At 47.3% G+C, this 15,689-nt stretch overlaps 1 protein-coding gene across 1 annotated transcript; it reads left to right on the top strand.

Annotated features, from left to right (window-relative positions):
* The first annotated feature begins 16 nt into the window (after positions 1-16).
* On the top strand, positions 17-15,207 carry glt1d1 (glycosyltransferase 1 domain containing 1). The gene is made up of 12 exons (XM_047048069.1): positions 17-498; positions 660-811; positions 930-1,035; positions 1,976-2,024; positions 2,878-2,914; positions 3,578-3,634; positions 8,854-8,955; positions 9,045-9,094; positions 11,072-11,115; positions 11,720-11,840; positions 12,419-12,517; positions 14,474-15,207. Exons 1-12 carry the CDS (start codon positions 431-433, stop codon positions 14,618-14,620), a joined length of 1,032 nt encoding a protein of 343 aa, XP_046904025.1. The 5' UTR covers positions 17-430; the 3' UTR covers positions 14,621-15,207.
* Positions 15,208-15,689: the final 482 nt, after the last annotated feature.

Raw genomic sequence — 15,689 nt, 5'->3', positions numbered from 1 at the left:
ATTGGTCGACACAAACAAGGTCTAGGAAGGAAAAGTCAGCTGGATAATTTTGGCACTGTTTTCTGAGACAGTTCCAAATTCTGTCGTGTCACAGACGTTAAAAATAAACCTCTGAACTTGGTGTCTAGAAGGATGCATTTGTGGATTTTGCAATGTGGAGTAGTACTATCAAATAAGCAGTCTTTCCTTGTTTCCAGAGGACCCCAAATGATAGACGGACTAGTGTATCTAAGCGTGCAAACTTTGACGTAGCCACGTCGCTTTCTCACCTATATACACAGCATTACAGGATGAACTTACACTTCTTCCCGATGTTACCTGATTTGGAAGCGGCGTAGCCATATAGGCTACAGCTTTTACATTACTCCGGGCAGATTAATATCGTTGTGTACAGTCATTCAAACTAAATTCCACTCTCAATGCTGTCGATATGAAATTGTTATTTCTAGCTTGCCTCAGCCCCAAAACTGGAAACTGCACAACAGCTGAGCGAATAAGGTAATGTGACGGGTAGAGTAGGAAGTAGCTACTCTAGAATTGAATTAAGGCGCAGGATTTGTAAAATTTTAGAGATATGGCTATTACAGGTGCGCCCGACATGCTGAAACTATAGTTAAATGCAACTCACCGCATTCTCAACCGTGTGAATGTGGTTACAGGGCACATATTGAATCGGCAGGTCACACCTGTGAGCTTCGAGATGCAGCGGATTTCAAGTCCTCAACCGACATGGCGAATTTATTTAAACAGATGCCATCATTCGATGGTGCAATTGCTATTCATCTGTTCAAGGCTGGAAGGCTTCTACTAGGTGAAAATAACAACACACACACTTTTGTATGGACCGCTGCTCTGCCATAAGACTGACAAATGTATAAATGCTTTATTAAAGTGAAGATTGACCCAGTTGTCTTTGCTTATTTGATCAGACATCCAAGTGCCCTATGGAATTATCTTTGGAGGAACAGACATTAATGAAGATGTGAAAGTTGAGCAGAAGCGGTTGATTATGGAGCAGGTGCTGCTGAAAGCCAGGTGACACGGCTCCCACAGGTGCACGGTGTTGTTCATGACTGGAGCGACGTAAGCAGATACACTGTACAAACAGAAGACCATATGATGCATTCGTCAAGAAGGATATCCGCAAGCATCCTCAAGCCATCCACATTCGTCTATTTTAAAGCCTTTCCCATCTCAAAATCAAAATATCCATTAAATAAATATCTGAGGGCACGCATGGTACATCTATGTCATAATAAAGTCATACAACAGTTAGAGGAGGTTCTCCAGAGCCTCCGTACCGTGAGAACCTGAGGGGAAAATGAAGTGAGGATTATTGTATGCCACCAACAGGAGACCTTTAAGGGTCTGGATAACTGGTATGAAACAGAGTGAGGTCGACGAGTCTTACCAGGGAAGCTCACCCCCAGCCGTGCAGCTCCTGCTCTGGGTGTGTCTTCTCTCCCTCATATCTTGTTTTGCCGTGACATCTTACCGCACAGTGCACGGCTTATCAGAATCTAGGTCCATATACCTGTCACATCACTCGGACTTTGGTGTATTTATTTTCAAGGGTTTTATTAGATTTTACTGACAGCAAGACAGTCAGCCTAAGGGGGTGATTACCTCCAGGGTGCACTGTAGTGCAGTTTGGGTCTCATGACTTCAAACGTTTCTGTCAGAGCACCCCCTGCTGTTGTAGCTTCTGACCTTGATCATAAAATACAGTCCTCAATAACTCGTCTCATGGCCCATTTCACAACAAAGAAAGAAATCCCACCAATGTCTTTCCCTTTAGGTTCTTATTTTTAATACATTCATCCACGAATCCTCAAACCTTCACTCATTTAGTTTCATTTTGATGGGTGTCAATATTGTGCGGTCCTCAGCATAAACATGCTTGTTATTGATAATTCTGCAACTTTGCTAATAACCTCAATCATCTTAATTGGATGTTGTTTTGTTTTTGGAGCAGGTTTGCCGTGGCATTTACTAACAAACTGAGAGAAGAAGCTACTTTTTGGGTACGGTTTTACAGCTGTTTTAGTCCTATTCTTGTTGGTTGTTAAGACTTGTGACTAAGTTCACACACAGTAACACACGGTTGCAGTCATGGTGGAGATCAAGAGTTATTCCCTTCACACCATTGAAGGAAGCTCTAAGATTTTCTGAATTCCCCCCCTTCCCTCCACCCCCAGATACAAATTCCACATTTGGACCAATATTAGTGCCACTGGTTCAATATGACACATCAAAATAGCAATACACTCACTCGGGTTATACTACAAGTGAAGGGGAAATGTTTTTCACTTAGATTCTCTGAGCGTTCAAAATACGCCATGTCTTTAACGCCTCCATCTAAAAAGCAGAAGAGTCTTTCTACCGAAAGCACAACCTCCCTGCTTCTGTTCCATAATAGTGTGGCATTAAAACAATATTACCATGTTTTATTTTCAGATTAGATCCGAGCCCTGGAGTGAAGATGGAGGCAAACGGCAAGCTTTATCGCTGTCGTTTAGCACTGACAGCATGCAATCAGGGCGAGCATGCAGTGCTGTTTTATTGAGACAGAAAACCATGCATGGGAAACTCTGACTGATAACATCCAGTCAATTTCCTTTCCATCAAATCTGATTTATTTGCATGGGCACCTCTCACTACTGTGTTGGAATTACTCTCCCCCCCCCCTCGAAACCCAACCCCCACCCTTGAGCTTGGGAACAAATATCCCAGTGTTTGACAGAGGATTTCAAAATGGTGCTTTGAATCTATTGCCCATAAAAGGTGGCCCAGTGTTTTTTGACATGAAATATTTGAAGCTGTTTCCCTGTTTTGTACAGTGTTGAATTCACTTATGCTTTGTTTTCATTTCCTCAGCTTTCCCAAGGTGGTAAAATTTACATCCAGCCCCAAGGTAAGTCCTGCCAGATGAAATATTCACTGTTCGCAATAGCGCATCTCCTGATTCTCCTTGGTGGAATCTGCTGCATTAATCAGCCTGGGCGGTTCCTCCTGAAAATCACACACAACGTTGGAGAACCTAAGGAAGCTGCAGAACTGCTTGTCTGTTCAGCCATGCGCGTCAAGGGAGAGGATGCTGGCCTTCTGCGTTTGCTCCCTGTTTGCATAGCATATCCGACAAACGTGCACAAATAAAAATGGTCTCTGGATTGTGTGGGTGTTATTCTCCTGCCTCCAGGTAGCCATCTCAAATGTGCCACCATATTTTATCGCATCGTGCCGGCCTAATTACATCCTATGTTGAACTTGTCAAATGTGCTTTTTATACTATAGTATAAAAAAGTCACCTATAAGTGTGTAGGTGAGTTATGTCATTTTGTGAGACGTAGAGAAAGAAATGACCTTTGAGGAAGTCAAGAATGTCAGTACTTATAATTAATCTTACGACCTCCTGTGAAGATTTGAACTGATCTTACTGCCCATGTGTCACCTCAGCTATAGGAGGTGTTAAAGGATGGGAGGCTGGACATGTTGAGGTCACGCATGCTGTAGGTAGGTGTAGCAGTGGCACCGGGTGCGTGCTCTTACACATTTTCTCTCTTCTTTCGGAATAAAGGAATCAGTACGGAAGTGGCAGAGAGCTTCTGCTGGAAGGAGTTTCTGAAGAGCTCAGGTACAGTAGGTCACACCACGGCTTTACTGAGATCAAGACCACAAACATCAACACCAAACCACAAAACGTACCGGTGCAGCTCAGAGAAACGATGGTGGGTTTTTTTTTGGGGGGGGGGGAGGGTTGGTTTCTTCCTTTACTTATCTCATCACCCTCCCCTCCCTCCCTCCTTCTCAATCTTCAATAGCTGGCAGCTCCTCCTTCTCTCCTGCTCTTTCCCCCTGCTCCCATCCCACCAGCACAGTAAGTGCATGTCATTACTCAGTGTAGTGTCCCCACACACACGCTCCACTTTCAGTTGGACATCGTGGGGTGATTTCCATCCCAAGTACACCAAAGCCCACAGATTCTGCAGCCCAGCCCCGGTTGATGAATGGATCCCTGGTACAGAGCCATTCATCACCAAAGTTCTCTACTGGTGCCAGTAATACCGATTGCCAAAACTCACTTCTTTATCCGGTAAACATAGGATAGGAGCATCCTCTTGACTATAATAAAACACAATAACGTCAAACGTTATGCTTTAGAGTTACCATGGTTACGGTTTGTTGAGGCATTTGTGCGTCAACATTTTGGCGACAATTTAACTATACAATATTTGGAACGAAGATTCTCGCTGTAGTTTTTTAATGTAATTCATGGTGGTGTAGATAAAAAAAGAACAAATCTATTTCTCCATGGTGTCAATTTTTTTTTCATTAGTAGTGTCTGATGACTTCACTGCATGGCGTTTACCACGTGCAGTTCCGTTTACATTTACATTTTAGTCATTTGGCAGACGCTCTTATCCAGAGCGACTTACACTAAGTACAGGGACATTCCCCCCGAGGCAAGTAGGGTGAAGTGCCTTGCCCAAGGACACAACATCATGTGGCACTGCGGGGAATCGATCCGGCAACCTCCTGATTACTAGCCCGACTCCCTCACCGCTCAGCCATCTGACTCCCGTTTCTTCTTCCGATCTCTTGACACGCTGCGTCCCAACGTCCTCTACCAGAACGATGAATATTCAGTTCCTCCAACATAAGTCCTTTCATATCATGCTTCTCAAGCCCAACAAAACGAGCTAGGAAAATCAACGCTTGAAAGAGATCAATCCCTTAGCCCCCCTGTCAGCATCTGTCCCTCTCCCTGTCGTCTTCACACGCACGCTGCACAGCAGGGGAAGCTATCTCATCTGCCTGTTATCCCTGTCCTGGTCTGATCCTCATCTTGTTTTTCTTTGTTCTTATTTTGTTTCCCTCGGAGTAAGTCGGAGCATTTTCACCGTTCATAGTGCTTGAAATTTTACATCCCAGATGGGTGTTGTGTGGTGGCCTGTATGTAGGGTGAATACCCCAAACCTCTTGTACTAACAGGAGCTCGGAGTAGGACCTTCAAAGCTCCAAGTGTTGAGGTGAGTGGGGCTTTGAGTTTCGAAAGTAAATGTAAAGGAGAGGCATAGCCCAGGGGGTCCACTGGGAGAGACCCCCTCAATGAAACATGACAGAGGCAAGTCATCTCACTGGCCTGATTGAAAAAATGTGTGTGCGCATCCGCGTGTAGTGTGCGCATGTGTGTCTAGCCGTGTATGGGTGTGTAGTGTGTGCGTGTGTCACCCCGTGGTTGTCTTCAAGCCTTTAGAAGGCCAGAGAGAATACAGCGGTGGGATCCAGAGGCTGGTGAACCATCAAAGACGCCCAGTGTGTGGAGAGTCCGGGGAGCCTGCTGTGTGCAGCGAGGGGAGGAGGGTGAGGGGTGTGGGGATGTGCAGGAGGCAGGTGCAGGGCCTGAAAGGGGAGTCTGATGTGAAAGAGTCAGGGGGGAGTGAGGGGAGGGGGCGAGGGGAATTTCAGCAGGGGCTCCTCTAAGCAAAAGGGGAGCGAGATGAAAAGGGGAGGGCGGCTGGTACAGTACAGTACCAATGTCGTCATTCATTTTCATTATTGAACAACACTCGAACAACTCTCCCTTACTCAGCTGTGATAATTTACTTGTTTCCTGATACAGCCCTAGATGACAATTGGAAATTGTGCCAGGCCTCTTTGTGTAGAGTGCTATCGAGTTGATGTTTAAAAGCTCATTGTTTCCTGAAGCTGCAACTTAGCCTCTGCACTTTGTGTGCCTTACACTGTCAAAATCTCCTCACGTACTGACAGGAGTCACAACCGTACACACACATACACACACACACACATACACACACAAATACACATTGCTAAATGACAGTGAGCTATGCAAAGTGTCCCTCAGCATCAAAGGCAAAGGAACAAAAAAGTGATTCTGTTTTAGAAGTTAGAGGCAGACAGACAAAAAATGGTGGTGCCGGCACAACAGACGGATTGTCCAATCCAGTTTCTCCTCTAAAGAAAGTTGAATTGTTTTGTCGTCTCTGGAGGATTGTATATTTTCTCTATTTGATTAGATTTGTTTTCATTTTTTTTTACTGCTTTTGACAGGTCTGTGAAAACTTTTCCCCAGTCTCCCCTCTCCATTTCTGGATTGGAGGAGGTGAGAAGGTTGTTTACCTTCCCTACCATTGGTTGTCACCCTTCCCTTTGGATCACTGGGATGAAATTCAGTTCTTTACCATCAAAGAACTGTGAACATTTCATACTGCCTGGAAAGTCGCTTAAGTGTTCCAGATTGAAATATGCCATTCGGTCTTGCAGGACTGTTACGAAAGGTAAAGAGAATCCAAGTAAAGGACCAGAGAGAAAACAGTTCCTACTCTTCTTGCATCAGAAGCTGTTCTGCAACATCTTTGTGTTGCAGAACAGCTGAGTACACACTGAGTACACATCTTTGTGTTGCAGAATGTCTTTGTGTTGCAGAACAGCTGAGGTTGCAACTGTAACTCTAAAGGATTGATACCTTTCGTGATGACAGTGCTTCTACATCTCCGTTTGTGAAACAAAAAATATGACACACTGCGGTACATAATACCGACTCCTGACTTCTCCTCACTTGATGTGTTAATAGCCTACAGCCAGCTCTTATCCTGCCCACTTGGAGCAGAGTTAGTGCCCTGATTGACACGCACTCTAATTTGCCATTTGTTCTGTAGATGCTCTAAAGTATAATAGCATTAAAAGCGCTGCCTTAGCTTCCTGATCTGGCTTCAGCCGTCAGGAGGGATTTCAGCGGCACACTAAGACTGCAGTGCTCCGCATCACATGTCACTGCCTGTCTCTACCATGCGCTTCCTTTTCTTTTTTTTTGTTTCTGTGTCTCAGTGTGTACTCCTAATGGATGTGTGTTGGGTGTGTGTACTCCTAATGGATGTGTGTTGGGTGTGTGTACTCCTAATGGATGTGTGTTGGGTGTGTGTACTCCTAATGGATGTGTGTTGGGTGCGTGTACTCCTAATGGATGTGTGTACTTTGTGAGTTTGTTTGGGAATGTGTGGGCAACTGTGATTGAAATGTATCTTGTTCTTATTGGCCAGTTACTATTATACTTGACATGCTATTTTTTGACATTCATTTCATGCTTACAAAAAACAAAGTGAAACACATAATGATGTAATCATTGCGCATGACACACTTCTACTTGGCTTGCCGTTCTCAACAATGGAGGTCACAAGTAGATTTACTACTAAGCCCACAATTGTTTCCTTGCTTATCTTGAGAACGATCTGATTACTTGTCTGAGTTGGTCAGAATCACCTTGACCTAAAGAAGCCCTCTCACAGCACCGCTCGGTTCAGCACTGATTCACCACTTCCAAGATATATTAGCGATGCGGGTAGAAGGAAGCGACCTGCCTGTCCCTGTTGTTGCGTTTGATGTAGGTTGACGTGTTCATCCGCGCTAGCGCCCCTCGTTCCTGGACACAGGAGTATATAATTAATGTAATTGTGTCCTGGTTTAGTGGGGCATCGTGAGGTAGAACAGCAGGACTAATGGGATGAGTGTAAACCCAGTGGTGGATGGATTTTGTGACCTTTTGGATGGGTGGTGTTTCCCTAAGCAGTCGGTCCCACAAAGGGGACCGCAGGAGAGGATTCATGACTAAAGATCTCTGGATGTCCTCAGAACTCCAACCCTGTTCCAAAACAGGCCTCCTCCTACCGTTAACTCAACTGGTCGTGTCAAAAGCACACTTGTTTTGGTATATCAAATATAGATGTGTAACGTACCTCGAAGTGGAGCAGTAAAATAGTCTGAGGCTCTCCTAATCTTTGTGCATGGCCTCAGGTCTGCTATGACCCTGGTGGAGCACCCTGTCACCTGCTCCAACCTTACAATCCCAGACAGGTTAACAAGCACCTTGACTCAGGTTCACTAACAGCCACACCCTTTCCAAAGTTCTTCCATGTTTTCTTTTTCGATGTAAACATAATAATTGTATGTATAGCGTACAATTACAGATACTTATCGAAAGCAGTGTAAAGAGGGGGATTTTAACCTGCAAAGTCTATCTGCAGTCAATAATGTACCAATAAGCTATACCCATGAACTATATTGCTATGCAATCTGATGCAGTCATGAATACTTGTACTACCTATCGCAACACAAATAGTAGAATACTTCTGCTCATTTGCTGTACATGATCTGCCAGTGGGCAGAGACAGAACTCTCTGCACGGCACCAGAGTTGACAGACAACTGGTTCAAGCCTGTCGTCCTCTCTAGGTCTGTGTGATTAAGGTCAGCGGTTAGCTTGGCACGTCAGGTACAGTAATAGCTGGCATACAGTGCCCTTGCCAACCATACATTGCCAACACACTGATCTGAGAATTGAGTGTGGAAGGTGGATGATCTGAGAGGAGAGGAGAGCAGATTTAGTTGTTGTTGTTTTTTCCATGCCTCTAATGCCAGGACAACAGATGCAGTTTGTGTCCCTTTTAGTTTACTAATGCACCCTAGAGTCTGAATCCTGGAGGGAACAAACTTTGCATTTCTATCGGAGGTTTGGGTCTTGTTAGGTCTGTATTGTCTCACAGATGATTTCAATGAACCACTTCCCGGAATGATGTTGTTCCCCTGCGAATGATGTGAGAGCATTAGTCACCACTGTCTCATTCTCCTCTGTGACCTTGGGTGATGAATTACTTCCATTATATCCCGTTGTAGCTTCCTTGGTTTTTACTTAGTGTTTCAAGACTTGCACTAATCGGTCTGTCTCTGTCTGTCTGTCTGTCTGTCTGTCTGTCTGTCTGTCTGTCTGTCTGTCTGTCTGTCTGTCTGTCTGTCTGTCTGTCTGTCTGTCTGTCTGTCTCTGTCTGTCTGTCTGCAGGTGTGGCTGAGCAGAGTGCAGAGGAGGCTCTGCAGGTCTTCCTGCTGGTCTGTGGGCTCAGGAGAGTGAAGGACCCCCTGTATCTCCTGGAAGCCTTCTCAGGTACCGCCCGCCTTCTGTGCTGAGGCCTTAAAGGACCCCTCCTATACTGTCTTTGTGACTGTCGACCGCTGCGGTCATATGTCTTTCAGAATGGCACCGCCAGGATCCCCTCACAGCGCTGGTCATCATCGGGCCCAAGGTGAGTGGTCACGATATGACGAAGGGGATTGTGGGAAGTCAAGCCCTGTGTGCCCCGTGCAGACTGCCTGCTCAGGGCTGTGGACGTAACCACAGCAACGTGAGTCCAGTGTGCCTGTAATAGGATGTAGCAGAGATAACAGCATTAGTGGGCCTCTAAGCTGGAGTAAATGGCGGTGGAGGCTAGCGGGGCCTGGGGGGGGGGGGGGGGGGTGACAGGGTCTAGAGCCTCGCAGGCCTCGTCTCTCCCCCAGAGCAGCCAGACAGCCAGCTCCGTCCGGCCGCTGGGGCTGCCCCTGGACATCTGCTCGGGCCAGCAAGGGGCCGGGGGGAGGGGGGGGGGGGGGGGGGTGGAGGGGTGGGAATCTCCCTGGGGCAAAGGTCACGTACATCCGTGTCCCTGGGTGTCCCTGGGCTAGTGCTGGATCAGGGATCAGGACTGCGTGGCAGGTGTGGATGACGGTTGACGTTTGGCTCTTAAGAGTCTGTCGTCTGTCTAGGAAGGGGGACGCCTGTATTAAAGGAGGCCAGGATTGATAACGGCCCTGTAGACAGTCCCTCTTGTTTCATTTGACAAATGTCAAAGCTAAAAACAAACCGTCTGCCTCGTGTGACGAGCCAGCAGTGCACTGTCATTGTTATTAAAGTATTTGTTGGTTCCACCGGCTTGATTATGTCGGCTAGCGGCCGACAGACAACTGCCATAATCGGAGTGAAGAGTGGTTCTCACACCTTTAGTGAAACAAAAGTTGTTTTTTCACTGAGTTGATTGAACTGAAATATTGATCTTGTGGGTGGCACTGCAGCTGGGGAAACTCACCCTTCCTGTCAACATCTTTCTCAGTAGCACCCTGGTTCACTCTTCATCCACTGTGTCGTGCATTTTCTTCCCAACTCCCAACTTTGTGTTATCTTTGTGAGCCCTGCCTTCCTGAGACAGCAATATTAGACAAAAAAGTTTGTTCTGTGTGTGAGTCGTTCAACAGTCGCTGTTTTGAGAAGAATCGGACCGGGGGTACGCCACTGTCTGCACCTCCCTGTCGCTCTCTGCTCGCCGTGCTCTGTGCGGCTGTTTGATAACAGGAGTCGGTGAAGGCGAAGCTGATCCTTCGGTGATTCATGTGGACCCAACATGACATGAGTCACCGCTGAGCACTCGTGTTGATTTGCGTTCCGCTCAGACATGGAAGCAGCAGAGACGAGGATTCATCAGCTATAGGACGGGAGGCAGCCAATCACAGATCAATGTTCAATAGAGTGACATTCGCCAGGACTCTCAATCTGTTCTGTTTACAAATCAGACTGTTCCTTTCGTTCAATTGACAAGTATCTGTATTTCCTTGTGTGATCTCTTGTCTATCTCCAGTCCTCGTTATCTATTGTCTCTGCGTGGACAAGTGAGTAAAACAGTGCTATACTTATTCTTAAATCATTAAAAGTAGACACGCTTCAGTGAAATACTAGGCTACAGTCCGACTGTGATCTCCACAGCCCCACTCTGCTTTGAAGTTATCACTTGACGCAAATCCGAGATTTTCTTTTGTGGAGTGTATCTCAAGTGAGATTATTTCAATGTGCACACATGCACAGACTATCAAATTTCAATCGGGGAGGGGAACTGACCCCCCCCCCCTCCGATAAGCACGAAAATAAAAGAGAAAGCAGCAGCTTGCTTGGCAGCATCTTTGACCTGAATTGCTATGCTACGACTTTGCAGTAGGCAGGCTAATGCACGCAAATCCCACATCTCAATCAGATTGGGCACCCACCCCACCCTGACCCCAATCTCTATGAATATGGGATTTTGTAAAATGATTTGGCCATGTTAGGGCTGTTGCCATTGTTTTATCTTATGGTCCTGATTAAGGCACTGCTGGCATTATATCATAGGCCGTGCTGTGTGTCCACAAAGATATACTGATGCACAGCCTGCATAACACATCCTGTCAATACATATTATTTTTTCTTTTTCTCTCAGATTGATCCTGTGCTTACGGAGGAAGTTGAAGCTGTAACTAAAAGGTAACGCCTATGCTCCCTCATGTTCTTTAATGACTTAAGCTTCTCATACAGGCTGACTCGAGATCTACCAAACTGATCCTTTTCTCAAGCTATAAATCCAAAGTGAGCAAGCTCATGTCACTCTTCATCCTGCATGGCCTCAGAGAGCCTGTAAACAGCTCTCTCTCGTCGATCGTCCAGTGAGCAGAATGCACTTGTTAGTAGCAGAGTTCTAATCCTGTCCTCTCCTCTAAACCCGAGAGGCCCTCGCTGGTTTATCTGTAGGTAGCTCGCTAGCGGGAGTTTGTACGGAGCGAACGTGCGCCCGGGGGGTCAGACCAACTTGCGGCCTCAGAGCCCGTCACACACACACAGACCCAGTCACACACACACACAGACCCACACACACACACACACACACACAGACCCAGTCACACACACAAACACACAACCCTAGTCACACACACACACACCCCGTGCCTACCGTCCTGCTCCTGTCGCCCCAGCTCATCCTCCTTCACGCATCTGTGAGCGCTGAGTCACAACAGCTCCCTGCCTTCTGGCTCTGCCCCTGCCCCTACCTCTGCTCCTGACTGCCTCCGCCTCTCTGCCCCTGTGCCTCCAGGTGTGCGGGGGTCTTCCTGGCCCAGGGCCGGAGCCAGGAGCAGCTCCACGCAGCCATGAGGAGGAGCGTTGCCGTGGTCAACACCTCCATCTCAGAGGGCATGTCGGCGGCCATCTTGGAGGTGACGGCCGACGCGTGGCGACGGCGCGGCCGATTCTACTCAGATACTCGATAAACGAGTCACTGCCCCTCCAAATCTTGAAATCTGACACGGTTTAACGAGTGATGTACCTAAGCTTCTCAAAGACACGAATTTCATCTTCACGCCTCGTGTTTGCATCGGTGTTATCTCAAAGGCAATCACTAGAATTAATTGCTGGTTCACTATCTCTTCATTCTTCTCACCAAGCAAGGCTGTAATCCTGTTAATCTGTTTTAAACACTAGATTAAGATAATCCACACAAGGTTTAAACACTCATTTACATGGGAGTCCATGTTCCCACTAAACATCTTGCTGGATAGGCATTAAAGCCATACAAGCAATTAAAGTCTTGGACCAAAGAGTGTCATTAAGTGACGACTGAAAAAGGCAAATGCTAGCTACAGTGAGCATTAGTTAGTGTTCGGGTGTGGATGAGGTGTGTGTGAACGTTTGGATGAATGTGCATGCAGATATGCCTGTCGGCGTGTGAACTCCTCATGAAATGAATGTTAATGGTGGATTCAAATAAAGCGTTTCAAATGTGTGTGTGTTTTAGGCCATGGATCTGGGTGTCCCCGTCATAGCCCGGAACATTCCAGGGAATGCAGCCGTGGTACAGCATGAGGTCACTGGTCTCCTCTTCTCCTCTCCTCAGGTACACACACTATACCCCCCCCCCCCCCCCCCCCCTGTGACCCCAGCCAGCCTGACACACTGCCGCACCCTCGGTATCTCAATGTGAAATTGTAAGAAGAGCTGGTAAATAGGCCCATGTCAGCAATCTTATCTCTCGCAGTGAAACACCAAAAGCGCTTCTTTCGTTCGCGATGATTAAGGTGTACCAACATTCAAATAACCATATTTTCTTTAACAACAATTTTCAGTTGTTGAAGAAATGACCCATCATTTGAAAGCTTACAATCTGCACCTTCAAGGGAATACCAGGGTCCTGTCACGATTGTCATCCAGGTTTTTTCACCCATCATCAGCCAACATCCTGCCTCTACCTCGAAACAGCAACAACGGCCGGCCCAAAACAAAACCTTGGCCTGTGGATTATTTATCGAGCGTCCAATTTGCGGAGGCGTCGATGTAACTGAGCGTGCTCTCCCTCCGATGACACTCCTCTCCACTGAACCGCACGCTGATGCGGCGCTCGTCAGCAGCTAGGCGCGGGCTGCCCCTCGGAGAGCTCCTGGGACGCTTCCTGAATCGAAAGCTTAGAGGAGTGTGACGCCAGAAGAGCATAGTTCAGCCAGACCCAGCGGGAGGGGGGGCGCGCCGGGGGGGGGGGCGCGTGCTAGCATGACGAGACGATAACATGATCAAACTAGCGTGCTGCTGCTGTGCTGCAGGATGTACAGTAAGTCTCATTCAGACGGGGGGGGGGAGGGGTGGGGGGGGGTTGGATCATATGTTGCCTGGCTGAGCCCAGTCAAAATCCCTGGGTGGGGGAGGGGTCGGGGGGGGGGGGGCTCTCCTACCACAGATGGCTGCAGGGCATAGGGCGGTCATCCCCTGACCTCTGACTCACAACACTTCCAGGCTGCGATTGCAACTCTCCTCTCTAAGCCGAGGCGTTCTCACGGGGACCACACATACTAAAGCCTGCAGCTTGTTTTAGAACACAGGGTGGGATGTGGAACTACTGGAACCACCGGGTGGGAGGTGGAACCACTTGATTGGACTTGGTTGATTATCTGAAATTGAGTTGCTTTCAATGACCGACAGCTTGGCATTCGATTTACTACTGAACTATCGCACAGTAGACTACAGCACATTAGACATCATATGTGGCATATAATCTCAAAGCTATTTAGTCCTCAAATGTCTGTCAGACCATCAACAGATAATTCCCCTTTCAGACTAAATGTTCCACCCACAGTGCACAGCTGGCAGGCCACTCATACCCTCACCTTCAGAACTGTTGATTGGGATTTCCAGACTGCTGCCTATGTGGCTTCCTGTTCCTCCAGTCTTTGCACATGAATAGGCTCTCCCGATATGATCACATCACTCGAGTGAAGTGAGGCGTCCTGGCCTGGCCTGGCCTGGCCTGGCCCGTTAGCCCAGCACTGACTCAAGCTCAGTCTGCCCACAGGCATTCTGCTCCAGGGTCAATTGGCTGCTAGACAGCGCGGCTCTAAGCTAAAGGACTCCCTGAGTCCATCAGAGGCTATTCTCAGCCAATGTCTCCCCCAGAACGAGTTACCAGGATCCAAACGGACCGTATGGACTGGCTGTATCTTTACCCCCCAGCCTGGAAGCATCGCCAGGAGTTCCATTTTGCAATCGCTTGATATTTCTCCTTTTCATTCATCTCTCTCTGACAGCTGGTGAGGATGTCACTAGCAGCCGTCTCCATCCCTCCTTGGCAAAAATGTGATTCGCAGATGTCTCCATCAATTAACTATTAAAAGCTTTTTTAACAACTGTTTACCAGTCACAACCCTCCCTCAACTCATTAAGAGATCGGGTTTGGCGTTGCGAAGCCTCAATCGGTCAATACTCTCATGGTCTCTCGTAGGTAGTCACGTTAAAAGTCGTGTAAATGTTCTCACCGCGTTTGTTCTCGCCTGAAATGCTAATATTTGGGCTAATATCTCCTCAGGAGTTTGTGCTCCAGTCCAAGAGGCTGTTGGAGGACGGAGACCTGCGGGAGCGAGTGATGAGGAACGGAAAGATGTACGTGAAGGAGCACCACAGCCTGGTTCAGGAGAGGGAGACCTACCAGAGGTTGGTGAAGACTCTGTACTGAGCGGACAGGCCCATACCTCGAACGTCTAACAGCCCTGCCTCCTCTCATCTCAGGAACAGCCCTCTTTACACCCCTGCGTCTGTGCTCGTAAATGCATTCACTCACTCAGGCCTCCCAAGCCAAGGATTGTTTACAACCGAAGCACTGACATCGTGTGGGCCTGAGAGAGAGAGAGTGGGATAGATTCACCCATAAAGGGAGGAATAACTTTTATGTCCCGTGTCACTGATGTCCAAGTGTTTTCTATCTCTCAGGCTTTAAATTACGCCCCCCCCCCCCCCCCCCCCCCCCCCCCCCCCCCCCCCCCCTCGAGGAACGGCTCACGCAGCGCAATCTAACCTGATCTGCCAAATGCACTGTAAAACTCTGCTGTAGGGCACGATCAACCAAAGAACAACAGCAATCTTGTTGGTTATTCATGTGCAATAAAAATGCATTTGCAGTGCGCTGCTGCTTTCGTGTTTACATACTTGATGAATGTAAGATCTGGGGAAAACATATTGGGGCTTTTACTCATTTATGTTTTGCTATGTGTGTATATCTTTGACAATGTATTGTACTATGCCTAATAAAATACAAAAATCGTGTTTGGTGTTCTCTCTGTAAAGCCCTCCGCTTTAAATCTCCAGTCTAGAAGCCACGATGACCTACAGACGCGTTTGTTTTTTGATGTAGTGCAGAGGCCTGTGTAATGTCACAGCCTATGTAAGGCTTTATGAAAATACAATTTGTTTGTAAAGGGCATAAAACCACTGAAGGTCATTGTAATTTGTCGTCAGAAACACGTGAGAGACATTGGTAGAAGGACAGGTGTCTGTTTTTTGAAGTACACAAAAAAACAGCCTCACAAACGCCCTGTCAGCGGCAGACTAGCTTGGACAATACAAGCATCCAACAACGCACACATCCACAGTGCTTCTGTCCACGTTGTAGAGTGAGAATTGCGAGGTCATATCCTTATAGTCTGGATTTAAGATTGCCTCCAAGATTCATGCTTGAGGGAAGAAAGAAGAGAATTGAAGAATAAATCCGGTCTGAAACGGCTCACTGTGGTCCATCTATTCATAGC

The sequence above is a fragment of the Hypomesus transpacificus genome, chromosome 24 (assembly GCF_021917145.1).
Source record: "Hypomesus transpacificus isolate Combined female chromosome 24, fHypTra1, whole genome shotgun sequence".
Classification (NCBI taxonomy): domain Eukaryota; kingdom Metazoa; phylum Chordata; class Actinopteri; order Osmeriformes; family Osmeridae; genus Hypomesus; species Hypomesus transpacificus.
This window is presented reverse-complemented; position numbering and strand designations above follow the sequence as displayed.

Coding starts and splice junctions, on each gene's coding strand:
- glt1d1 (XM_047048069.1), top strand. CDS start 431: ATGAAATTGTTATTTCTAGCTTGCCTCAGCCCCAAAACTGGAAACTGC. Junction 2,025..2,877: donor GAGAAGAAGCTACTTTTTGG/GTACGGTTTTAC, acceptor TCATTTCCTCAG/CTTTCCCAAGGTGGTAAAAT. Junction 11,841..12,418: donor TGTCGGCGGCCATCTTGGAG/GTGACGGCCGAC, acceptor TGTGTGTTTTAG/GCCATGGATCTGGGTGTCCC.